General features: G+C 30.0%; 4 protein-coding genes and 1 pseudogene across 4 annotated transcripts; 1 reads left to right on the forward strand and 4 right to left on the reverse strand.

Annotated features, from left to right (window-relative positions):
- Nucleotides 1-341: 341 nt before the first annotated feature.
- Nucleotides 342-1,220, reverse strand: LOC126555727 (uncharacterized; the record flags this gene model as incomplete). The annotated part of the gene is made up of 1 exon (XM_050210614.1): nucleotides 342-1,220. A coding segment is annotated over exon 1 (879 nt), but the record flags the coding sequence as incomplete, so codon positions are not given.
- Nucleotides 1,221-2,211: 991 nt separating this feature from the next.
- LOC126555725 (uncharacterized) lies at nucleotides 2,212-4,670 on the reverse strand. Its single transcript, XM_050210612.1, has one exon. It carries the CDS (start codon nucleotides 4,010-4,012, stop codon nucleotides 2,489-2,491), a length of 1,524 nt encoding a protein of 507 aa, XP_050066569.1. The 5' UTR covers nucleotides 4,013-4,670; the 3' UTR covers nucleotides 2,212-2,488.
- Nucleotides 4,671-10,424: 5,754 nt separating this feature from the next.
- LOC126555726 (uncharacterized) lies at nucleotides 10,425-10,926 on the reverse strand. The gene has a single exon (XM_050210613.1). It carries the CDS (start codon nucleotides 10,902-10,904, stop codon nucleotides 10,425-10,427), a length of 480 nt encoding a protein of 159 aa, XP_050066570.1. The 5' UTR covers nucleotides 10,905-10,926.
- A 1,674-nt stretch (nucleotides 10,927-12,600) lies between these two features.
- Nucleotides 12,601-15,511, forward strand: LOC126555722 (zinc finger MYM-type protein 1-like). The gene is made up of 3 exons (XM_050210611.1): nucleotides 12,601-12,665; nucleotides 13,930-14,139; nucleotides 14,200-15,511. Exons 1-3 carry the CDS (start codon nucleotides 12,601-12,603, stop codon nucleotides 15,509-15,511), a joined length of 1,587 nt encoding a protein of 528 aa, XP_050066568.1.
- A 10,039-nt stretch (nucleotides 15,512-25,550) lies between these two features.
- On the reverse strand, nucleotides 25,551-26,105 carry LOC126555723 (E3 SUMO-protein ligase ZBED1-like; annotated as a pseudogene).
- Between the last annotated feature and the right edge of the window lie 936 nt (nucleotides 26,106-27,041).

Raw genomic sequence — 27,041 nt, forward strand, 5'->3', positions numbered from 1 at the left:
AACCCCTACTTTGTGATATTTCTGTTACAATAAATAAAAATAAAAATAAGTGGTACATTAGCGCATCGAGTGATTCTCTTAAACAGTCATATCGATAATAATATCGATTAATCGATTATCGCTTTCAATCGATTACTACCAGTTATTGAAATATAAATATTACTTAAAAGGACGTTCCACCCGAAGTGAAACGTATACAGCGGCTATGAGAATGCGCTGTTAAGTGTTTGTAGCGATCCGCAAGCACGCGGCGTTTAACCCCCTCCCTCCGCACTGTCTATCTACTGGTGTCAACTAACTCATCGCCCCTTATGCACCCCCACCTCACCCCCACTACTAACTATCTCCGTCAGATGAGTTTTTTGAGGCAAAAGAATTGGGTGTTTGGTATCTTCATTCAACAATGCACGTTTCAATCTGCCACCGACACGGATGAGTCCTTTCTCGTCGATAAAAGGAGCAAGCTGGGCTGTCGTTGTTGGAGTGATGGAGTCCTGGTTTTTAATTTGTCTTTGTAGATCCGAAAGATAAGTCCTTTGCGTACACAAAATAGCAGCGTTCAATGCACGGTCATATTCCATCCGAGTAATTGGTCCACTGCTCTTCGGAATATTTCGACGACGGGCAAAGCGGAAACAGTACGCTAACACACGTTGCATCCTTGTTAACGTGGAAAATCGGCCGATTATACTAGCAGGTTGAACACTGTCCTGAACATATAAAACATTTTTAACTGGGGTTTTAACCTCTGGTAGCTGTTCAGGTGAAAACTCGTTCTGCATCAACCTGGGCCACTGATAGTCGGGATCTTGCAGAAACTCTGGACCATTTAAATGTAGCCGATTGGTAATAAGTTCCTCGGGTAGCATACCTCGAGATGCAGGATCTGCTGGGTTTTCCGATGATCGTACATGAGACCATACACAATGTGGCAGAAGGGAATGAATTTTTGAAACTCGATTTGTAACGAATATTTTGAACTGTTTTTGATCCCCATTAAGCCACGCTAAGACAATGGTAGAATCGCTCCATGCCCGAACACAGTCTACCGTTACAATATCACGAAGCACAAAAAGTTGATGAGAAAGTAATTTCGCAAGCAATAACGCCGCACACAACTCCAGTCGGGGTATTGTAAGGGATTCATCCGTTTGTGATGCTTTTAGAGGGGCGACCTTTGTTTTGCATGTAAGGAAATGCACCGTAACTTCATCTTGCATATCAACGACTATCAGGTATATCATAACCGGGTTACCCTATTTAGACGCCATACATCTAAAATTAGATGATGATGATTGAACCGCGAATATAATATTTTACAATTCAACATTTGACAAGTTGATGAAGAAATACGGTATACACAAATATTTTACGTTTATTACCACGAAAGCATGCATTATTGAACGTTTCAATCGTACGTTAAAAGAAAAAATGTTTAGAGAGTTTAAGTGCAGGGCTCGTACGAGTGGATTTCTATTTTACCTTTATTGATGAACAAATACAACAACTTGAAACATAGAACAATAGGAATGACACCTGTGCAAGCTGATACAAATCCTACGTCAGTGCAAATTAAAGAACGTAAAATTAACAACGAAAAAATCAAATTTAACGTTGGTGATTACGTTTGCATTAGTATATGTTCGGTCCAGAAATTAACAGAGCGCACCAGCAAATTGGTTTTAAGTTATTAAACAATCCGGTTTTGTTATCGGATCCTGCGCACCCTCTGCCGGCGAACCCGTCGTCGTATTTGTTTGTGGACTAAAGACTACCGACCAGTTATCGCTCCGACTCGTTGAGCTAGTCACCGTGCGACAATTCTTTTTGTATGCGTTGTGTCGCCATTTTTTTTATGCCATCGGTGGCACATGATTTTTTGTTCTTCACGTCGCTTTTATGCAAATGCGTAGTGAGTGTGGCACACGGGTGCATTGAATTATAATATTTTATCGGGCGTGGGTGCGAACTGTTATTTGTAGTGTGCTGGCATCGATAAAGATCATCGGGATCCTCGTAAAGTGTGTCAGGCATGGGATCTAGTGGGATACTTTGATTCCTTTCGGTCGCCCTTTTTATAATATTATATTTGTGGTTCGATCATCGTCGCGTGGATCACAGGATTTTAAGGTTAATCGGACTCACAGCGGCTGTCGGCACTGCACGGTAACGCGTTATCACCAGAAGTAATACGCGATATTCTTTATCACCAGGGCTCGGAACTTTATGCGCTTAAAAACAATAAAATATGTGCATACGTATGCACTAAAAAAAACGCAAATATGCAGTATAATATGCATTTATTATTTTATAAAAAAAATATATTTTAAAGTAAAATTATAAAAAAAATATATTTTAAAGTAAAATTATAAAAAAAAATATATTTTAAAGTAAAATTATAAAAAAAAAAAATTATGTTTGAATTATACTGAATTTAGTTCCAGAATCCTAAATTTAAAAAAATAGAATTTATCAAATACAGCGATTATTAAATCATGTTAGGTATTAGGTAATTATTATAATTACCTGAATTACACTGAATGATAAGATGCTTTTTTATGTTTTCGAGTTTAAATGATCGTCTGTTGTGGCTCAAAAGGTTTTTGTAAGCAGAAAACGATCTTTCGACATCCACGGACGTAATTGGTGCGTACTTGTAGAAAATAAGGTCATTTGTTGTTAGATCTTCGGGAAGACCATCCATGGTGGAGATAGATCCATTAAGTATTGACGAGATTTGATTTAGTGTTTTTAACCCGATGTTTTTAGATAAAACGTTTTCCATTTTTTCGTAGACTTTTTTCCCTGGTTCTCCTTGAACGGATTTTAATTGTGTTTGAACATTGTCCACGATGCTCAACGATTCGGCTAAAGGCATGTTTTTAGTCTGCAGTTTCAAAATTGATTCAGAAAGAACTTTAAAATTTGAAGTAATATACACTAAATCATTTTGAACGTGTTCTTTTACTAAATTTTTTTTTGAAACTTTAATACTCAATGCATCATTGGAGTCCAACATATTTACAACATCACGGATTTTTTCATAGTATTTACAATAATAAAGTACGGCATTGATCCAGGTACCCCAACGGGTTATTATTGGTTCTGGAGGTAAAGGGATTTCCGGTGCGTAACTTTTGAAAATTTGTACACGTGATGGTGCTTTTTTAAATATTTTTTTTACGTTGGCTACGATTTTATCAACAGTACTAAATTGATTTCGTACTTCCTCCGAAACTCTATGGAGACCATGAGCAGCACAAGTCACATGTACCATTTTAGAGTAGAGTGCGTTCAATGATTTCCCACACTTTATCATATACGGTGCGGCGTCAGATAAAAATAATAAAACGTCGTCGTGTCTTATCCCATCAGGCCATAAAATGCCTAATGATTTGTCAAAAAGTTTACTAACCGTAGAGTGGTTGGTTTTTTCAAGCTCTTCAGTATTCAGTAAGAAAATTGGACCAGCAGTATCCTCTTCCAAAGTTCCTATTATTACATTTGCTATAAAACGGCCTTCTGCGTCTGTTGTTTCATCAAGTGACACCCAAATTTTTCGGTTGAAAACACGTCGTCTAATTTTTTCTATAATTTCGTTGTAACAGTCGTCTAAATAAAATTTTCGAAGTACTGATTCTGTAGGGATATCTTTTCCAGAACAATCTTCCAAAAATTTTCTAAACTCTACATTTGATAATTTATTAAGTGGTATATTAGCAGAGACCATAGCTTTGCATAAATTCAGGTTAAATTTCGATTTTTTAGACGATAAATCATTGGTCAATAGTAGTTGGCACTTGGTTTCTTTTTGATCTTCTTTACGTTTAACAGAACGCAAATGTTTTTCTGTTTTCAAATGCTGTATTACACTGGATCTCCTTTCAGAATCGACTTTCGTTTCGCAATATTTGCAAAATAATATCCTAGAGTCAATACTAAAAACATTTGTACCGAACTCAGACACAAAAGTATTTAAACGACTACTTAAATTTTTTTTTTCTTTAGGCATTTTAACTTTTGTCTAACAAATATTAAAATCACAATTTTACGTAGCAGTAATCGAGCGCGGTAAGCGAACAATACGAACAGACTAAATTTATTAAAGTAACAAACCACCGTTATCGAATTTGTTTTCGACACACGAACGCACACATACTGACATACACCTCAGTACAACACAATACAATACAATATAATTGGTATATGGGTATTTTGTTTAATTTTATCTAACGAGCGACTTTAATATAAATATAAAAATCTGGCCGGTCATTAAGATTACGGCCAGTTCATATTTTCTTAGTGTATAAACACTATACGATAGGTTAAACGATACGGGCGAGCGTCGCCGATGACAATAGTTAAGAGACAATAGCTCTTGATAAAAATAAATATTAATAAAATTATAAACATTTACACAATATTTCATCTATTCAATTATTGAAAACTTGTTAATTGTTGATTTTTAATACATTTTTAACATAAAATGCATTTATATACTCAAAATCTTTAAATATGCAAAATCATATAAATTTAGTAAAATATGCAAAAATATGCAACATAAATTTTTGTATATCAATTGTATGGTTCATGGAACGAATTTGTATCGAATCAGATTTGAAATATGCAGCTTCCTGAGAAAGATGCAAATGCATAAAGTTCCGAGCCCTGTTTATCACTATTTTGTATTATCAACATTGTTATCAAACTTGTTGTAGTAGATACGGGCAGTGTTGCTCAGTAAAGCTGTAAAACACGTTTTTGCTGACTCCAAAGGGAAAAAGGTATAATTATAAATAAATTAACACAGTAAATGCTTGAGTAAGCGGCGTGTCTGTATTGAGCTTACAAAAGCTAAACGAATACAGATAAAAAATTTACAAAAAAAAAATAAGTATCGGCGCACGGCGTGGTTTTGCGGATACAAAATCGTGAGACGGGTGGTATACGGGAAAGTTCGTCGGACGAGAGAGGAGACTTAACACCGTAACTGGTCGCGAAAAGGGTGACTTGCCACGGCGAGCGATGGTGGCTTCGAGCCTGTAACGGTGAAAACGTTAGCGCGCGAGGCGGGAGAAAAAGTTATGGGGGCGCGTCGCCGCGCGATCAAAGACAATACAAAAAAATACAATATATAAAAATTCACAGCTAAATAAAAATATAAACGTTTACAACATGTTATGTACAAATAATTCAACGTTAGGAACAAAAAACAAAAATGGTAACGACAATTATATGGCGGACGCGCTAGCGTAAGTGGTGATAACACGTCGTAATCACCACATTGTAATTATTATTTGTATTATCTTATTTAGTTTGGTCATATATTCTAATATTAACCATTTTTAATTATATAGTAGGTGGGCGCCATAGACATATTAATAAATGGACTGCGCTTAGAGAGAGAAATCATGAAACCGACATTGATAAGAGAGATAGAAACTGTTGGGGGCAACCATAGAGGAAATAATTTAATATTCAAATTATTCCATGATATTATCAACTATTACCGCCATAGAAATTAAAATACATATTAATAATATGTCTATGCTGCGATCAAAAATAGTACTATGTATACTATATTATATAATTGTGACTTGTGAATTGTGATCTGTATTCACTATTCTGTGATCACTGCAAACAATTGCACCTTCCACCTGCGTCAAGCACTACCAATTGGCACTTTGGGCTTCGACTATAGACGTTATTCATTTATTAGGTACATTTATTGTATATAACAATAATACCTAAAGGCTAAAAATGAAAACTTGTACTATTAAAGGTTGTAAAACAACCATTAAAGAACAAGGTATTAAAATGCACGGGTGAGTAGATATCACATATTATATTATTGCCAGTTAAATAATTTATGATTTATCTAATTATATGTACTCATATTATATAATATTACTCAACTATGATATTAATTTAGTATACCCAAAGGGAATATTGGTGATCAATGGGTCTACCGAATAAAACAATTTCAGCCAGATTTTTTACCAACCAAATACACTGTAATTTGTAGTACACATTTTGTTGAATCAGCTTATATTAAAGATGGAATATATGGTAAAAAGGTTTTGGATAAATCTTCACTACCTAGTTTGTTTAAAAAACGTTAATACCTACTTACCATCCGGTATATTACATATAGATATATCACAATATCTATTTCCTTTACTGTTTTTTAATGTAGCTATCAATAAAAATCTTTTTCCGAGTGAAAATATTGATGTCGTTGAGGTATTTCCTGTCGATTTGAGCGAAACATGCCTCAGTGATAGTGAGTGTCAGTTGGATTTGTCATGGTGATACTGATACTCAATGTATGTATTCTAATTGATTATTTATGTTTTTATATCGTTGCATAACTTACCTTACCATTTTCAATTTAAGGTATGATACCAGAACAAATGATTTTCAAAGACTCAAATGAATCAATAAATTCTGCCATTATAAATACACCAATGCCTATAAAATCCAGGTAAGTATAATTTTATTTTAAATATCCCTTATTATTTGTATAAAGCTATAGACAATATTAAGTAGACATTTATTTGTACTGGTATGTTTTAATTATTATATTTATACAATTATATATTGTATGATTTTAGGAAGCGCAAATTCTTTGCAGGGGATTTCAAAAGTATTGACGATATAGAAAGTCCAAACAGTAGATTAAAATATTGGATTGCCTCGAAGAATGAACACGAAAATCATGTAAAAAAAAATAAAACAACTGAGATTGGCTAAGTTCCGTCTAAAAAATAGAATAAAAACAATGCATAGTTTAGTCACTTAAAAGATGAGAAAAAACTAATTTCAGATAATTGTTATTCTGTTCTTAAGGTATATTTTGATTTAATTTATTGTAAGCGATGATTTTCTGTCCCTGTCTATCACACAGGCAACACAGCAATATTTAGTTGTATTCTAATTGATATAGTGATGCGATAAGTATTAAGAAAAACAAATTTGTTTGTATTCAAAATATTATAAATTCCTCTTATTCATTCAAAATTCAATTGATTTTAAAAAAAAAAATGTTTGTTCACATTATCAATAAGTACTCAAACAAATTTGCTATTTGAAAAAATAGTTAGGTTAGTCAAAAACAGTACCCCTATATATTTTGAATTAGAGCTACTAACTTTCCAATTAATTTAAATACCTACTCTTAAAGTTGCTGTCGCCTATATGATAGAAAGAAACAGAAATCACCACCTCCAATTCCTTAAATGTAATAAATGTTAATTTAAAACCAAATTCTTCATACTCTATCTGGTGATGCATGCTAACCATAGGCTATCATTCAGCCTAGAACTTTGAAATACTACCATTATTTACCCCAAGGTGGCCTGTATTTTGTATGCACATCAAAACTGGTAAATGATTATATTTTTTATTATAATTTTATGTTAATTATGTCATCCTGTGATCAGTGGCTGCCTATAATGTTTTGTAATCAATTTCAAATGTTGTTAGTATAAATATAATAAATTACATTTTTGTATTGTATTATTTCTGCAGTGTTTCATTTCAATTGTGATGCATGTTTATTAGTACAACTTTTTGTGTTGAATGCATAGACATATAAATTTTTTATGTCTATGGTTTAATGGCTTTAATAACCATTTATACTATCAATATTTCAGGAAACCTTACCTAGTTTTGAAAGTGAAATTATATTTAAACAGTTACATAAAACAACAGCTAAAATAATCACACCTGAAATTCGAAAATTTGCTCTTACATTGCATTTTTATTCACCAGAAGCGTACAACTATGTACGAGATGCTTTTAACAAAAATCTCCCGCATCCGAGCACTATAAGAAATTGGTACTCTTCAATAGATGGTGCGCCTGGATTTACATCTGAATCATTAAATGCTGTGAAAATTTAATGTAAAGAAATGGAAACAAAAAACAAAAAGTTAGTTTGTGGTTTACTTATGGACGAAGTTTATGTAAATGAACAAATACGAGTACACTATAATGGCCGAAGACAACAGGGGTTTATAAATTATGGAGCGGGTAAACTAGATCACGATGGATTTCCAAGAGCTAAAGAAGCATTAGTCTTTATGCTAGTGACTTTGAATTCAAATTGTAAAGTTCCAGTTGCCTATTTTTTAGTAAACGGCGTTAGTTCTCGGGAAAAAGCCAATTTGGTGATTACAGTATTGTCATTTGTACATGATACTAATGTTACTGTAAAAACACTAACATTTGATGGAACAGCTGCTAATTTATCTATGGCAACAAACTTAGGTGCTCAACTTTCATTTCCTGACCTCAAACCATATTTTGAACATCCTGAAACCAAACAAAAAGTACATTTATTTTTGGATCCGGCACACAAATGATTAAACTATGTCGAAACACATAAGGTGACTGGAAAGAATTGTACGACGAAGAAAAAAATCTAATTAAATAGGACTATTTTGTAAAACTAGTTAATTTACAAGATAAAGTTGGTATTCATGCTGGAACAAAAATTCGTAACCCGCATATTAACTATTATAAAGAAAAGATGAAGGTTAAGCTAGCAGCACAAACATTTAGCACAAGTGTGGCTGATGCATTTGAATATTGCTGTAATAGTTTAAAAATGGACGATTTTAAACACGTTGAACATACAGCAAAATTTTGTAGGCATATTAATAACATATTTGACGTCTTGAATACAAGAAATTTTTTGAGTAAAAGCGAGTTTAAAAAACCATTGTTTCCAAACAGTGAAAATCATATTAAAATGTTTATTAAAGAGTCAATTGAATACATAAAAAATTTAAAAGTACCTGTACAGAATTCGCCAAATATGTTTGATTTTGTAATTACATGCAAAAGGAAAACTGGGTTTATGGGTTTGATTATTTGTTTAACCAGTATTGAAAATTTCTTTGATGATGTTATTAAAACTGGAATACTTGACTTTTTCCTTACGTATAAAATATCCCAGGATCATCTGGAGATGTTCTTTTCTGCAATTAGAGCAAAGGGTGGGTTTAATAATAACCCTACTGCATCACAATTCGAAGCAGCATACAAACGCCTCATTGTACACAATGAAATTAAAGTATCAAATGGTGCAACCTGTGAACCACAAGATTTGACTCCTATACTATTTGTTACATCATCAAAACAGGTAACAAATACCAACTATTTGGATCTCTTGTGTACAATAGAAGAAGAGTCAGAAGAAAATCAAGTCACAGATGAATTGGTTTTCTTAAGCCCCAATGAAAAACGATACATAGATGATGTAGTTGAATATATTGCTGGTTTTGTTGTAAGAAAAATTTTAAATAAAATGTCATGTTTAAATTGTGTAACTGCAATTACCAAAAATAATGATGAAAATGCATTATCATTGATACGAGTAAAGAGTAGAGGTGGATTAATAAAACCGTCACGTGATGTAGTAGTTATATTCAAAACAGCTGAACAAATTTTCAAATCATATCAATATAAATTATCAAATATTCGAAACGACCCAATTCATTTTTTAATTACAAAATCAATGTCAAAAATACAAATTTATAAAATGTTTTACTGTATATCTGATACATGAAATCGTGTTCGAACAAATTTACTAAACTTGAACGTTTATTCTAAGAAAATCACAAATCGATTCAAATACAAAAAAGCCAAAAGGAAACATAACAAATAACGTGTTCAGATATAGCTGAACATTTAATTAAGATTGATAATTCAATACATTACATCACAGACGAGCTGAGAAAAAATTTAGTCACTGCTGTTGAAACTTTAAACAAACCATAATGTCTTTGTCAATTTTAGACTTTCAATGCATTCTTGTAGTCAACAATAAGTATATGATCAAAGAAATGTCTGTTGTAGACACAGAAACTTCAACTATGCAACATTGGGTCTTTAAACACTCTTCTTTAACCCTAGATGCAAAAAGTCGAAGTGTAAACAATTGGTTACAGCGATTGCACTACGGTTTATCGTTAGATTATGGTGATGTGAAGCATACAGAAATACAAAAAAATATTTCAATTAATCAATTACAACACTATCTACATCAAAGGGTCACAGAAATGTCAAATTATAAGCGAGTTTATGCCACACGGCATTTCGTCAACTATGAAGACCAAGTATGTCCACGTCTAAATAACCTGCTTTATGAAAATACACTACCTCGCTGTATATTTCACATGCAATTTAACTCTTAACAATGTACGTTGTATAAGGTATTTGCATTAAAAACAATTTACAATTGTGGTATAAGGATTTACATCTAAAAAATAAAAAATAAAATTATTTACATGTATAATATAAGAATTTACAATTATGGTCTAATATTCACACCCCTCCAACATTTTAATCAACTCAGCAAATTAACAAAAATCAAGAATAATATAATTAAAAATAAAATACATAATCATTAATTTAACTCACTCTATACGAAAGTGTCCGTGAGCCAAGGTATTAATTTGATTCTCAAGTACAACCCTCTTATCGTCCGTCCGATTAAGAGCAAGTTTTATTGTTGATATTGTCTTCATTTCATGTTTATATGATCTAAACGATATATTAACTGTAAACGGTGTGTATTCATTAGTTGGACATCCTGGCTGTTTAAATTGCTCAACTGCCAATTCTTGTCCTCTATCCGTCTGCAATAGAGTACCATTCCAAAACAGACATTTCATGTGATCCTCAAACGTCATATGAAACTTAACAACATGACCGCGAATGCCTTTGGCTTTGATTTTTTCCTCCTGTCCAACAATCTTGTACGCATATGACTTAGCTCGCAAGGCGATAAATTCTTCAATAGCTTCACCGTATGTTTTGTCTGTGAAAGTTCCCGGAATCTTCTTTCTGTCATTACAAAAACACGGATGACTGGTAGGAAAGTTTGAAGTATTCATGCGATTTAAATATTGGGTTTATTTGTCAAATCAGCGTAGAAGTCTGCTGTTTTTGTAATATATCAATGAATCTAAAAAAAATATAGTTTTTTTATTAGTATATAAACAATATATACGCAAGACGTATAATGCACCTGTATCCTTATACATCAACTGAATTTCCGCACCATAACTTAACCATAGAATTATAATGAAAATTATAAATAAGCGTCTTTGATATGTCCAAAATTGAAAACCCTGCATGTGTACTGTATAGGTTTATCAAACTTCAATACATCCATGAACAAATATATTGCAACTAAGTTGTCGTTATAAATTGTAATATTTTTAAATTTATATCGGTTAATTAACTTTGTACAAACCTTTTCATCCGACACTAATTTCAGATTCATTCTGTTTCTTTTATTTGCCATCGTCATCCCTACAGAATTAAAAAAAAAAAAAAAATGATATACAATTATGTAATATATTAATGTGTGTATAATTAACAATTTAAAAACTGGATTGTCCATTAGCTTGAAGAAATTTTTTACGAAATCATTTGAAGCGGTCTTTCTCATAGTTGTGTTTAATTCAATATATTTTGCTAGCCATGTAGACTGATTAAATTTTAAAACTCTGTGGACCTAAAAAAAAAAAAAAAAAACATTTATAAATGTTTGTTAAATAAATAAATAGCTAAATTGTAACCTTTTCCAATATTAATCCCTCTTTTAGAGCTTGTTTTCATGCCATGTGATGAACTACATGGTTCTTTTTAGGTTTTAAATTAGCAATAAGTTTTTTAATTTTTGAACCCGTTCGTTGGGATTGCTGCATGTTACTTGCGTCCCAAAAAAAGGTATATTTTACAGGTAGTAAATTTGACCAGTAACTTGCGTCCCATTTGCAGGGCCGGGCGAGTAGGGCCCACGCCCAGGGCCTCGCGTTTAAGGGCCTCGCGCAGTCCCGCCTTATATATTATATGTTTATGTGAATAAAAATGTTTGGATATTCATATTTTATGCTGCGTTATTAAATTTATAATACCCAGATATTCAATGATGTACGAAAATATGGCATCAATTCCACGCAGTTAATTATTATGGAATAGTTACATATAAATATGAATATTTACTTAATAAATATGTATTATATAACAATAAATCAATACTGTTAGAAACTAGTCGATTATCATTTTAATTAAAAATCTTGGAAATACCAGTATAATGCAGTCAGTCATTATTTATAGATTAACAAAATTAATTTTATTTGACCACTTGATTTTCATTATTGACCATCATTTTATTATCTACGTTACTGGTGAATGGTTGTCGTCTTGTCGAATAAAGAATATAAACCACACAATGTAAGTAATATACAATTTTATTTATATTTTATAATTAACTTAGTATCTTACAGACGCGTTTCTTTTTTAAAACTATGTACCTGCGTTACTGCGTTAGTCTTGTTACTTGTTAGTTGTTTTACTTGGAAGCATTTGTTTATTATTATTGAACCCCACAAAATCTAAAACTTTTAAATAATTATTTGGATGGAGTGATGGACATATTATTTTAGTAATTTGGACGACGATTCAGTGGAACTTCCACCTATAGACGTATAATATATTATATTATATTATATTATACGTCTATGCTGTCATCTGAAAAATCGTAAAATGTAATGTTATCGCTGGGTTTGTTTGGAGGGAGCCATGGAGGATATATCGCGTATTGGTATTAAAATAGGCGCAATTGAAACTGGGTTTACTACTGCTGGGTAATTTTTTTATTCACGTTTCTCATGTTATCAAATTACTAGTTACTATATCACATAAACGTATTGTAAATGTCATTATAGATTGTATATTTCAAAATAAAAATAAAAAATTTTATTTAATAATAAAACAATTTATTATGATAAAATTAAAAATTAAATTAAATCTATTTCTTGTTGCAACAAGCCATACTAATAGTTGTTAAATAGAAATAACGTATTTTTATACCGTATTAAATAAATACGGTTTAATTGCGGACATATTTCATTAATAATAATAATGCATGCTTATAAAAATAAATACTTATGTAACAAATTCTTGAAAGACTAACTAAACGACGTCAGATTATCAGGGTAATGTTTGTTTTCTCTCTCAGACCCACGCTTGATGTAGATAAAACGCATTCACATAAAATCGTTTTTAATGAATTTTGAATAATCTTAGAGTATAACCACTTATCGTTAAAACTAAAGAAGATAATATTGTTGAAGTTTTGACTAGGTTTTGTGTTTTATTATTATTTGACTTTATATTCGTCTTTAAAAACTAAAAACAAGTGTTGTACATTTAAATTTTAAATGAATATTAAATTGTTTGAAACAATACCTACTTAAACAAATGGATGTCATAGTCTCATACCCTTAAATATATTGTAGTCTATAATTTTTGTAATGGATGGATTTACTTTAAGTTTACTTAATGATTTTGTGCGAATGCGTTTTGCCTATGCTGTGCGTCGGCCAGATAGAGAAAAAGAACAGTGCGCTAGTGTCCTCTTATTAAGATAATTAAGATGATTCATAAACTTTATGTATATTATGTACCTACTTTTTTAAAATATCTGTTCGGTGTTTATAATCAAAATAAATAAAATGTTCGTATAACGTGTAGGTACATTTTAGACCATTTTAATTAATCACAATGAGTGGAAGAGATCGAGATAAGTACTGGTCACACCCATCAGGACACTAAAAAATAATAAAAAGACTGGCCAAAAAAGAATTCTTAAACAAACAACAAGGTGCTTTACTGCACTTTTTAAATACACAAAATGAAAAATTGTCATTAGATAATTCGATAAGTATTTTAGAAAAGCATGATCAACCATCCTATTCTTTATCAGAAAGCATGGAAATATTGCCATCAACACCAATAATAAAACTATCACACGCACCGGAAGAAGAAAATCACTCATCAACAGGTGAAAATAAAATGTTTTCCAGCAGACGATTCAGTTGAAGCAACTTTTAAAAATAACTCACACAGAATTTATGTCCAAGAGATTGATTTGAGGGATCCTGCAAGCTGGATAGAAGGTTTAAGTCAACATTTAAGAGATGAAATCATTAAAATCGGACCAGTTAGAGTTAATAAAATTGATTATCCTTTACATATTATTCAAAACACTCCCAGAAAGTTTTCTGATAAATATTATTATAGAACTCTGTCAAACGGTGAAATCGTTAATAGACAGTGGTTGGTTTATTCAACGTCTAAAAATCTCGCATTTTGATATTGTTGTAAATTATTTCCAAGTTTAGATCTACGTCAGAGTCAATTAGCTACTTATGGCACGAATGACTGGAAACACATGACTGATAATTTGAAACTTCACGAACGTTCAAGGCCATATATAATTGCTGCTCAAAAATGGATAGAATTAAAAACTAGAATTTCAAAATCTCAAACAATTGATAAGGTACAGCAAATAACTATAGAAAAGGAAAAGGCACATTGGAAGAATGTCATGATTCGTATAATTTCTGTTATACACTATTTAGCTAAACACAATAGTTCATTTAGAGAATCCATAGATGGTTTGTATGAAAAAAATAACGGAAAATTTCTTGGACTAATTGAAATGCTAGGTAAATTTGACCCTATTATCATCGAATATTTACAACGTATAAAAAATAAAGAAACACATATACACTATCTCGAACATGATATACAAAATGATTTAATCGAAGTCATAGCAAAGGAAGTTCAAAAAACAATCATACAAACAATAAAATTAGCCAAATATTACGCAATAATAATGGATTGCACTCCAGATACAAGTCGTCAAGAACAATTATCAATTGTTATTAGAATTGTAGATATGGACATAGAAAATGAATCAACAGAACCCCGAATAAAAGAATATTTTTTAGATTTTATTAACATTCATGATAGTACTGGTTTATATTTATCAGATGTATTAGTCGAGAAGTTAAAAATCTATGGTATAAGTTTAAACGATTGTCGAGCACAAGGTTACGACAACGGCGCTAATATGACTGGGCAATACAAAGGTGTCCAAGCACGAATTCTACAACAAAATTCAAGAGCCTTTTTTATGCCTTGTGCAGCTCATAGGTTGAACCTTGTTTTAGGAGACACGGCTAAAAGTTCTGTCAGAGCCGTGCATTTTTTTGGTACTGTTGAAAGACTTTACACATTATTTTCGGCATCTACGGGAAGATGGGATGTATTTTCTAAACATTGCCATAAGTGGACGGTAAAAAAATGGTCAGAAACCAGGTGGGAAAGCAGATACGACAGCATAAAAGTAATAAGGTTTCAAGTCAAAGAAATTATTTACGCCTTAGATGAAATATCAGATACAACACGTGACCCACTAATTAGAAGTGAAACAAATTCATTAATTGCTGAGATAAGTTCGTTGGAATTTCTTATGAGTTTATGTATTTGGTACACTGTATTGTGTGAAGTTAATATAGTAAGTAAAAGTTTACAAGGTCCAGATGTAAACTTGAATGTTTCTTCAGAATTACTAAATGGACTTATTACGTTATTCAAAAATTATAGAGAAACAGGGTTCAATACTGCTAAATCGGAAGCTTAAATACTTACTACGGATTTGAAAGTATTAAACAAATTTAAAACACCCAGGTATAGAAAGAAAAAAACAATGTTCGCATATGAAGGCAATGATGAGTTATTACAAGATCCTGAAGAGGATTTTAGATGCTCTTATTTTTTAGTTTTAATGGATGGTGCTATTGAATCAATCACTCGAAGGTTTGAACAAACTTCGAAGTTTAACGAAATCTTTGGTTTTTTAATTAGGATTGGGAAATTTAGTTCGAAGACACACGAACAACTGAAGGCAAATTGTATAGATTTAGCATTATATCTACAATCAGGAGATGAAAAAAATATTTGTGCCTATGATTTAATTGAAGTACTTAATTTTATAAAAAAAAAAAGCAATGGAGCATTTCCATACTTAGCCATGGCTCTTAGGATAATGTTAACTATTCCAATAACTTCCGCTAGCGCAGAGCGTAGCTTCTCAAAGTTAAAGCTTATAAAAACGTTTTTGAGAAGTATCATGTCCCAAGAGCGTCTTTCTGGTTTAGCTTTATTAGCTATAGAAAAAGAAGAGCCCGAAAATTTAAATTATGAAAAAGTCATTGAAGATTTCGTGGCTAAAAAGTCTTGAAAAATTAATTTTAAGTAATTTTTAAGAATAGAATTTTATGTTATAAGTATTTGATGTTATTTTGTTGAAGTAATAATTAAAAACAGGCTATTTTTAAAACGTATTTACTTATTATTTTATAATAATGATTTAATTTTCTATGATTAAAATATTTTTTCTTTAAATATCTACTTAAATAATTATTAAGTAGGTGAAACTCGGGTTAAAAGTAAAACTCAATTTTATTATAACAATATATACTTTTCTTAATAAATGATTATGATTTATGATATTAAATATTACTATAGGATATTAAAAATTATATAAATATTATTATAGGTGTATGATGTATACTTAATCATTAACTGTATATTCAGTTAAATAATAATGAAGATATAATGTATCTATTAGTTTATTTCTTATTTAGTGGTGAGCTTTATTTATTTACTGGGTGTTACATATTTAAATTTGCCACACATTAAAGGCCTCACAGATTGTATTCCGCCCAGGGCCTCGCAAAACTTAACGCCGGCCCTGCCCGTTAGGGGACGTAAGTCGGCTGTATAATTATTATCAATATTTACTACTAAAATCACTTAAGACGATAGTATCGTGTCACTGAAATCAATAGTTCATAAACTATACTATATATTATTGTAATGATGACCACATATAACGCTATAATAGTGGCATCATCATAATCCCTTACATGTACATATGTTCAGTAAATTATTCATACAATAGTAAACATATGTGATCAAACACTGTTATGTCCTTTGACCATAATATAGTTTTATTACACCACCGGCTCTAAAGACACCCATCAACCATCAGGCTCTGGTACACGACGTCACTCTCCCTGCGTACGCCTTTGGCAGTGGATGTACGTTAAGAATTTCAATAATATGTACTTATTAGTCGAATCTGTTTTTATTAGTGATTAATAATAAAAGTGTTATAATATCATCAATAGTGTGTTATTTTTCCTTTGATTAATACTAAGTATATCCATCGAATACCGGACAATCAAACAAGGGTAAGTTAATTTACTTTATTATACAAATCCTTATATATGTATCTACATGCGTGTGCAGATATATACATAAGAGGGTAGTAATTCAGATTGTGTGCGCAATATATATAAATGGTAAATCTCACATAAATTAAAAGATTAATAATAATTATAACTAAAGAATTAATAATATAAAATATATATTGCGCAACTACGATCATTTTTGATTTACTACAAGTGGCGCCCAACTCGTGGCTCGTAACACGAAATAAATATAAAATATTAATTAATTTATAAATTTAAAGTTCAAAAAAAAAAAATAAAAATAATAATAAATAAATAAATAAAAAATAATATTAACAAATACCTAATAAATTTAAAATTAAATTAAAAAAAAAAAAAAAAAAAACTATAAATGAGTAAAAATCAAATTTCTTTAAAAAACAACAAATGAACAACGAAAATAAAAACTCGGAAAAATCTGAAGATAATTTAAACCCATCAACATTCTCTTCACAAGATATCAGTAAATTATTAAAACCTCAATTAATAACTGAACTCACTAAACGAAACCTAATTACTACAGGTACGGTTCCCGAATTAAAAAATAGACTAACACAATACCTTAACGGAGAAACGACACCAAACGATTTTATCAATACCTTTAACGCAAACAAAATGGACAACACAAAAAAACCATATTATAAACCTAATACATTTTCTGGTCTAATATTTCTGAAAATATTGACACGTTTATTAAAAAATATAACAGAGCAGCTAGCATAAACGGGTGGTCCGATGAAGAAAAAATAAAATTTTTACCTCTATGTTTAGAAGGTCCTGCCTTAACATTCTATGATAATAATGAATCAATTTATTAACGACATAAAATGGGCTGATTTAGAAAATACTATTAAGCGAATTCAAACCCACTGCACAATTAGATATGTTAAAATTACTGTTACAAAAACGAAAACAACTAGATGATGAACAAACTATAAATTATGTCAATGAAATAGAATCTTTATGCAAAAGAATAAATCCCACTATGCTCGAATCAGAAATAATACATACAGTTATAAAGGGTCTTAAACCAAATATTATTAGACAAATAGGTATTATGAAAATAATACTCTTAAACAATTAAAAGACAATTTAAGAAAATTTGATTTAATCGAATTTATGGTGACAGGAGAGTTAGATCAATCGCAGACAGAAATAAAAAATTCAATTGTTTATGACCAAATAAATAAAATAACGGAAAAATTCAATGAACAATTAAAAATTTCCAATGAAAATAATGAAAAACTAAACAAAAAAATTGAAAATCTGTTAGAGAATAAAAATTCAAAACCATTTACTTAATCAGAATTATACTAATAATAAAATTCAAAATTGTGAAATCTGTTTACTCAACAATCATACCACAGCTACATGCTTTCGAAACAAAAATAATATTCAACCACAACAATGTAAAGTATGCTTAAAAAATAATCACAGAACAGAAAACAGTTATTTCAATAACAAACCTACTATAACATGCCAAATTTGTGATAAAGCAGGACACTCGGCAAAAACGTGTCGATCTATTAATCAGAACTCAAAAAACTAATTTCTAGGTCAAACATTACTGATAGATGTTCACCTTTATCTCCAGAATTCCCAAAATACAAATATAAAATAAATAATATAACCGAACGTATTAAAGCTACATTAAATAATATTACAATCCCAGTAACAATAGATACAGGAGCAAATATATGTTGCATTAGACATACGTTAATGCCCCCTAATAGTAATTTAAAAAAAGAACCTATTATTTTAACAGGAGCAAACAATAAACCTCTAACTCTCTTCGGATCAATTTTAATTAAACTTAAAATAAATTCCCATGAATTTGAAATTAAAGCATACGTCATAGAAAATTTATCTTGTCACATAATAATTGGAAACAAATTTGTATATCAATATAATGCTAATATACATTTCAAAAACAGTACGTTAACATTGCGTAAAAATAATAATGGTAACAAAATTAATAATGATATAATCATACAAACCTATAACGTTTATAACAGCAACGACGTGCATAATATTAAAGAAGACGTAAAAACATATTTCAAACGAACTCTGAATATTCAATTGCCCACTGCATTTCCGCAGACTTCAAAATGAGCAAAAGGTTTGGCTGCACAAATAAAAAATAAATTTGGAGACGCCTCGGCTCAATTAAAAAATTTAAAACCAATGGTAGGTGAAGCCATCCCAATAAATATGGGGAATAGGACAATTTATTACCTAATAACGAAACAAAAATATTTTCTTAAACCTACATATGATAATATAAAAACCACATTACAAAATTTAAAAAAAAACTATGAATAAATTACATGATTACAAAATTGCAATTCCCACTATAGCGGCTGGACTAAACAAACGAAATTGGTCCATGACAAAACAATTAATTTATCATGAATTTCAAAATCCTAACATAGAATTACTTATTTGTCACAAAAATACAAATAATATAACAAATAGTTGGAAAACAAAAGAACATGAAAAGATTATTAATTTAATACATGACCATAACCATTATAATAAATAATTAAAAATATTAACAACATTAACGATAATTTTAATAATAAAACAAAATTATATTCCAACAATCCCAACATTAACAAAAACATCAATCATGATACCGATAATATTAATAAATTAGAATCAATATATTACGATCATAATGTCGACGATAATAATGAAATTAAATCCATCTTCAATAACTATAAGCCCGGTGAGAATGTCCTCGGAGACGGGAATTGTGGTCTCTATGCATTATGTAAAGCACTAAATGATAATAAACAAGAAAAAATAACTTCTACAGGTCAACTGTTAGAATTATTACAATTATCTGACCTTCCAGGTCATTGGTGGTCCGACAACGAACTGGCATCTATTGCCATATTGCCAGCTATTATAATCATGATACTTACATATTTGACGAAAATACAAAAACAGCTGCTGTATATCGTAACAAAAATAATAAAAGACCCCCGATTATTCTATATAATACAAATGAAAATACACATTGGATCCCAGGCACTAAAGCAATAAACCCTCACTAAAGATACCGCACGATTATGTTGAAATAAACGATTTTACACCCTTACAAAACAATCACAGAATAAATAATAATAAATATAAAAATATAAAGAAACCAATTACCAATGATAAACTCAAAGAAATCGACAAGGTCGACAAAATACACATAAAAACCGTAGATCATATTACCAAATCAATTACAAATGACCCTAATAAAGAAATCATATACGACAGTGAAGGAACACCGATTAACATATCTCATGAATTAGACCCGTTACAATATAGCCAAGTTTTAACACTATTAAAAGAATATATACATTTATTTACTTCAGATGCGTCCAACATAAAACCGGCTAATATAAAACCGTGTGAAATAAAAATGAAAGAAAATTATAAAGACCCAAAATTTCATGCCCCGCACAGAGTATCTCCACAACAAAGAGATGAACTCAAAACACAATTAGATAAATTAAAAAAAGCAAACATTATTCGTCCAATAATATCCAAATTCACAGCACTCGCTTTCTTAGTAAAAAAAAAGAAAAAAGGTTCATACAGAATAGTTGTATCATATAAAGAATTAAATGAAAGAGTTGAAACAGACCAATATCCCTTACCTAGGACAAATGACTTATTAAGAGCCTTAGAAGGCGCAAAATACTTCAGTTTCCTCGATCTCAACAGTGGATTTTTTCAATTACCAATAAAGGAAACAGACCAACATAAATTAGCATTTACATCAGTTCATGGTTTAATGACATTCACCAGGTTACCCCAAGGGTTTAAAAATAGTAGCGCTATATTTCAAAGAGTATTAAATGAAGCATTTTCTGCATTACTATACAAATCCGTAATCATTTATATAGATGATCTAGCATCATATGGCAAACATTTTGATGAAACACTAACAAACTTAAACAAAGCTTTATAAATAATTGATTTAATGAATTTTTCTCTAAAAACATCAAAATCTCATTTTTTAACAAAAAAATAGAATTACTAGGTCATGTAATTTCACAAGAAGGTATTAAACCATTAAACAACAATATTAAAGCCATAACTGAATTTAAACAACCAAAAACACAAAAAGCGATCAGATCATTTTTAGGCATGTGTTCATATTATAGGAAACATATCAAAGACTTCGCAAAAATTGCTCACCCCCTCACAGAACTAACAAAAGGTGAAAATAAAATTAATTGGCTAGAAACTCATCAAAACTCTTACAATACACTTAAAGAACGTTTAACATCACAACCTTTACTTAAACATTTTGATGACACTAAAAAAGTATTCTTAACAACCGATGCGTCACTGACAGGATTAGGAGCATATCTTGAACAACCAGATGACAACAACATTTTACACCCAATCGGATACGCATCAAGAAAATTATTAAACAGCGAGAAAACATATTCGTCCACAACTCTAGAATTATTAGGACTATGTTTTGGCATTACTTACTTCCGTGATTCCGTGAGTATTTATGGGGAAGGCACTTTATTGTATTCTGTGATAATATCAGTTTACAATACTATGAAAATTTGAAAATACCATCAGCTAGAATAGCTCGATTAACTCTAAAGTTAATAGATTTTAATTTTAATATCATATATAAAAAGGGAAAAGAAAATAAAGTGGCTGACGCTCTTTCTAGAAATCCTATTAATAAAATTGACGTTAAAAATGACAATGACAACCTAACCATTGATTTAACGGATATAAAAAAACAACAAAATAATGATCAATTTTGCTCACAAATCACACAAGCAATTAATAATAATCAAATCGACCAAATACCAATCAATATTCAAAGAAAATCGAGACAGTTCATAATCTTAAACGATATATTGCATTATAAACAATACAAATCACCAAACATTATAAATTACCCACTAGTAATTCCACAATCCTTAACAGAAAAAATTTTAAAATCATATCATGAATCACTTATTGGCGGCCATACAGGGATATCACGAACCCTTAATGAAATACAAAACAAATATTACTGGCCCACTTTAACTAAAGACACAACTCATTATATAAAATCATGTCATAGTTGCCAAATAAATAAAAAAATAAATGGAAAACCTATAGGTCAATTACAACCAATACCTCTTTCAAACAGACCATTAGATAGATTAACTTTTGACTATTTAGGGCCATTAACATCCAGTAATAATAAAAAATATGTTTTGGTAGCAGCCTGTAATAACACAAAGTTCATATTTACTAAAGCTGTAGAATCAGCAACTGCCCAATCAACTATTAATTTCATTATACAAATAATATCACAATGGGGATGTTTTCGCCAATTCTCATTCGATAGAGGTACACATTTTAAAAACCAAATGGTAAATGAAGTGTGTGAAAACTTAGGAATAAAACAAATATTATCAACTAGCTATTCCCCACAAACACAAGGATTTGTTGAAAAAATAAATGATGTACTTTGCAACTCCATTAAAAATTATATTGATGACAACAATCAATCAAGATGGTCTTACTATTTACCATATGTTACCTTGAGTTACAACGCTACTCCACAAACTAGCACTAACCTAACCTTTTTATTTAATGCATGGCTTTGAACCTTATTTCCCAATAGATAACAAACTAATTCCAACTAATATTCCTTATGACATAAAAAATCTCTAGCAGAACTAAACAAGCTAAGAGATAAAATTCCAAATTTGAAAAAAATTCCCAAGAATCACAAAAGAAATATCACGATCAAAAGCATCATTTAATAACGTTTAAACCCGAAGACTGTATTAATCAAATTCCCATTAAATACAGTAGGAAAATGTCCAAAACTTTCCTCTAAATACAAAGGGCCATTTAAAATAATTGAAAAATTAAATTATCTAAATTATAAAGTCCAATTATCATTAAACAATAAAATAACTGAAGACATAATTCATGTCAGAAGAATGAAACCATACATTCACAGGTAAAAAGTAATATATATATATATAATAAAAAATATATAAAGAAGAAATAAATAAATAAAATAATAGATAAATAAACAAAATCTAAAACATGAGAAAATAAAATAAAAAATTTGTTATAAAATAAATAAATAATCAACAGACGTATGTTACTAAAATAAAAAAATATATAATAATAATTAAATATAAAAAAGAATCTATGTTGATGCAAAATATTAACAAAAACAAACAAAGATATTAATTATAAAAAAGTGAATAATATATTCGTAGAATAAAAAGAGAATGAATAAACCAGAACAAAATAAGAAGAAAAATAATAAAATAGGTAGGTACTAAAAAAAAAAAAAAACAATACAGGTGATTGTAAACAAATATAAAATATCTATACATAAGGTCTAACAAAAGCATATTATACTTATATTCAAATTACAAAATTACAAACATAAATAAAAACAAAATTGCTGGTTCTCTAATATCCATGTAAAAACAAATAAAAAAATAAATAAATAAATAAAACATAGAAAAATGAAAGATAATAAATTGTAAAAATAATGACAAAATACATTAGTTTAAATGAACTTGAAAATCACAATGAATTTATATAAACATGTCACTATAAATGATTATAAAAATAAAAAGTAAAAAAAAAAAGCATTTCAAAAATAATAACAATAAATTAATTAATTAACAAATAATAATAATTAAATCACAAAGAAATGCTCAAATAACATTTTTATCAAGAAATTATATATATAATTAATATATATTTATATTTCCCAATAGGTGAATATAGTATTATGGTGTTACACCATTAACACAAAATATATAATATTACTATGAATGTAAAATCTAATTACAAAAATGTCAATTATGTAAATACTTCTTAAAACATGAATATCAATTTATATATAATGTAATAGTGTAATACTACACTACAATATGTTTTAATGTAAAAAAAAAAAAAAAAAAAACATATTAGAAATAAGTTATATTAAATTGTAAAACATTACAGATAACCCAATTACGATGAATCCAAAATCAACTATCATATGTATTGTACTAGCATTGGTGCCAGTTTATGGATTCATAGCATATGATTGCAATGAAAAAAGAATCAACGTAACATCCTTCAACAGCTTAGAAGTTGACCACTGCAAGACCCCACCACCCGCAAGCAGCATGGAAATTCCAAAAATTAAACTAATACAAAAAGCTGATACTCGTACGATACCATTTAAGTCTTGTTTAATTTCTGTAGACTATCTGGTCACTAAATGGGCAACCTTTGATGACGCACAAGTCGTTGAAGATGGCTTTTTTTCAGAAATACTATTCTTGGGTAACTCAGGTTGCACAGAACTCCACAGAACAGCAATATTTCACTTTCTATCAGGTGGCATCATAACAGGGCTAATGATGAATCATACCACATTTGCCACTTACACGGTAGCTGGCAACATTGACAAAAACGGAGACTGTCTAGGAACATCTTATGCATCTGATAAAGGATCGTGGAGAAATGTTGTAGTACAGGGCAACTACAAAATACAATTAAGTGAAGGTATCGCTAGTAGTGATGGGCATTACCGAATAATTTGTATAACCGACTAATAGTTATATTATTTTACTCCAAAAAACCGACTAACAGTTGGTTACAAATTTACTATTATCATGGCCAACTAACAACAAACTGCTTAATGACTAACACTAACAAAAAACAATTGATGACTATTAACTATTGAAAAACGACTAACGACTTATAACTTTTAAAAAAACGACTAGGTAACTAACGAAAACCGACTAAATAACTAAAGAAGAAATTTTTCAACTTATGATATTACCACCAAAAATAAATATTTATCTTAAAGCTAATAAATAAATGTATTTAATGGTTCATTAGCATAATTAGATATTTTTACAAGAAAAAATATTGTAAGTACTTTTTATAGTAATGAAATTTTATCTTTTATTTAAATAAAACACAAAAATACAATAGCAATATTATGTCTATGCTAATTCTTTTAAATTTTTGTTTAAAAAAATTAAAACATCTAAATTTTTTGGATCTAGCCGATTCCTTTTGGCACTCATTATTTCCCCTGCTTTTGAAAAAACTCTTTCTGAGGGAACCGAAGTCGCTGGAATTATAGAGTATTTCACAGCTATTTTAAATAATGAGTCCAGAAGTGACTGATGTTTGATCCAGAAATCTAGTGGAATACTTGACCGTTTTTCCAGAGGAAGACTTATATATTGATTTATAAGTGTTTGCGCGGTTGTGTTTGACGTTAAAGTTGTCCTTTTTTCTTCTACTTCAGTTGCCAAAAATGCCCATAAGTCAGAGCATTGATTTTCTTGGGGTTCATGATTTACTATGAGTGCTGAATGCTCTCTGTTTTCACCTTAGAAAATAATATTAAGGTTAGCATATATATGAAAATAATAGGTAGTAGGCAGTAGCCAGTGGGTTCTCAAATAATCATTATTCATTACCAATTGATGCAGCTAATTCATTATTTATACTCTGTATAGCTTTATTGGCCAACTCTATATTTGTAAAAGCTACTTTCTTAAACCTTGGGTCAAGAACTGTTGAAATTGTAAAACAAGGTGAAACATCACTATCATCAATCAGATTAAAACGATCTGACATATTTTTTATCAATTTAGTTTTTAATGCTACACCTAATTCTGTCAAAATTATTTTAGAATTAAGAGCAATATTCACACCTACAAAAAAGTTTGTTAATAATTAGACATAGTATAAAAAATTTAATTTATAATAAATTTTAATACCTCTCACTAAAGATATAACCATGGCAAGTGTAGGGTATTTTTCTCCTGAAAGTTCTGTTGTCATTAAATTAAATGGTGTTAGCAGTGGTATAATATCCTCTATAATTCTCCATTCCATTGGTAGGAGCATTGTTGGACCATCCTTTAGTGACATCATGACACAAGTAAGTGGTTCTTTTAATGTTACCAACCTTTCAAGCATTAAGAGGCTACTGTTCCAACGGGTGGACACATCTTGCTTTAATTTCAAATCGGGTAAACTTAGTTGTTTTAACTTGTCTTGTAAACAGCGATGTCCAATTTCACTTTTTTTAATAAAATGTTTAAATCGTTAACTCCATCCCAACCAATATTGTTATCTTCATCACTTTCATCTGCACCACACTGAATTTTTAGTGCGTTTGTCACCACTAAGTTCAACTTATGTGCAGTACATGGAATATGAGGTATGCCATTCATTTTTTTTATTGCAGCCTTTATGTTAGCACCAGAATCGGTTACAATAGCTACTACTTTATTAATTATTTTCCATTCTTCAAATATTTCAATCAATGTTTCATATAAGTATTGTGCTGTATGATTTTTATTAAGTTTTTCTGTTGTTAGTACAAATGTTTTCAGTACATAATTTGTATTATATACATGAGCAGTAACTGTTAAAAAAGAATCAGCATTTAAAGATGTCCAAATATCTGATGTAATGGCAACATAATTAGATTCATTTAACATTTGTTGCACTTTTACTTTGGTAGATTGATAAATGTCAGGCATTATTTTCCTAGTAAGGGTACGACGACTAGGAATATGCTCCAAATAACGGGAATCTAAAAAACTGACCATTTTTCGAAAACCATTATTTTCCAAGTATGAAATGGGTTGTAAATCTCCTGCTATCATATCCATTATAATAGATATGAAGTCATTTTTTTGTTTTGTGGATGGTTCGTTAAATCTGTTACATTAAATACAAATAATAATTATTATTTTTAAATTGATAATTAGAGGTAGGATTTTAGGATTGTTGTACATATTTATGTTTAGTCTATGGCCTATGCAGTTAAATAGGTATAAGATTTCTTAACGATTCGTGAAA

This window comes from Aphis gossypii, unplaced genomic scaffold, assembly GCF_020184175.1.
Source record: "Aphis gossypii isolate Hap1 unplaced genomic scaffold, ASM2018417v2 Contig01036, whole genome shotgun sequence".
In the NCBI taxonomy this organism is placed as follows: Eukaryota; Metazoa; Arthropoda; class Insecta; order Hemiptera; family Aphididae; genus Aphis; species Aphis gossypii.

Coding starts and splice junctions, on each gene's coding strand:
- LOC126555726 (XM_050210613.1), bottom strand. CDS start 10,904: ATGAATACTTCAAACTTTCCTACCAGTCATCCGTGTTTTTGTAATGAC.
- LOC126555725 (XM_050210612.1), bottom strand. CDS start 4,012: ATGCCTAAAGAAAAAAAAAATTTAAGTAGTCGTTTAAATACTTTTGTG.
- LOC126555722 (XM_050210611.1), top strand. CDS start 12,601: ATGGAGGATATATCGCGTATTGGTATTAAAATAGGCGCAATTGAAACT. Junction 12,666..13,929: donor ACTGGGTTTACTACTGCTGG/GTAATTTTTTTA, acceptor TAACTCACACAG/AATTTATGTCCAAGAGATTG. Junction 14,140..14,199: donor GAAATCGTTAATAGACAGTG/GTTGGTTTATTC, acceptor ATTATTTCCAAG/TTTAGATCTACGTCAGAGTC.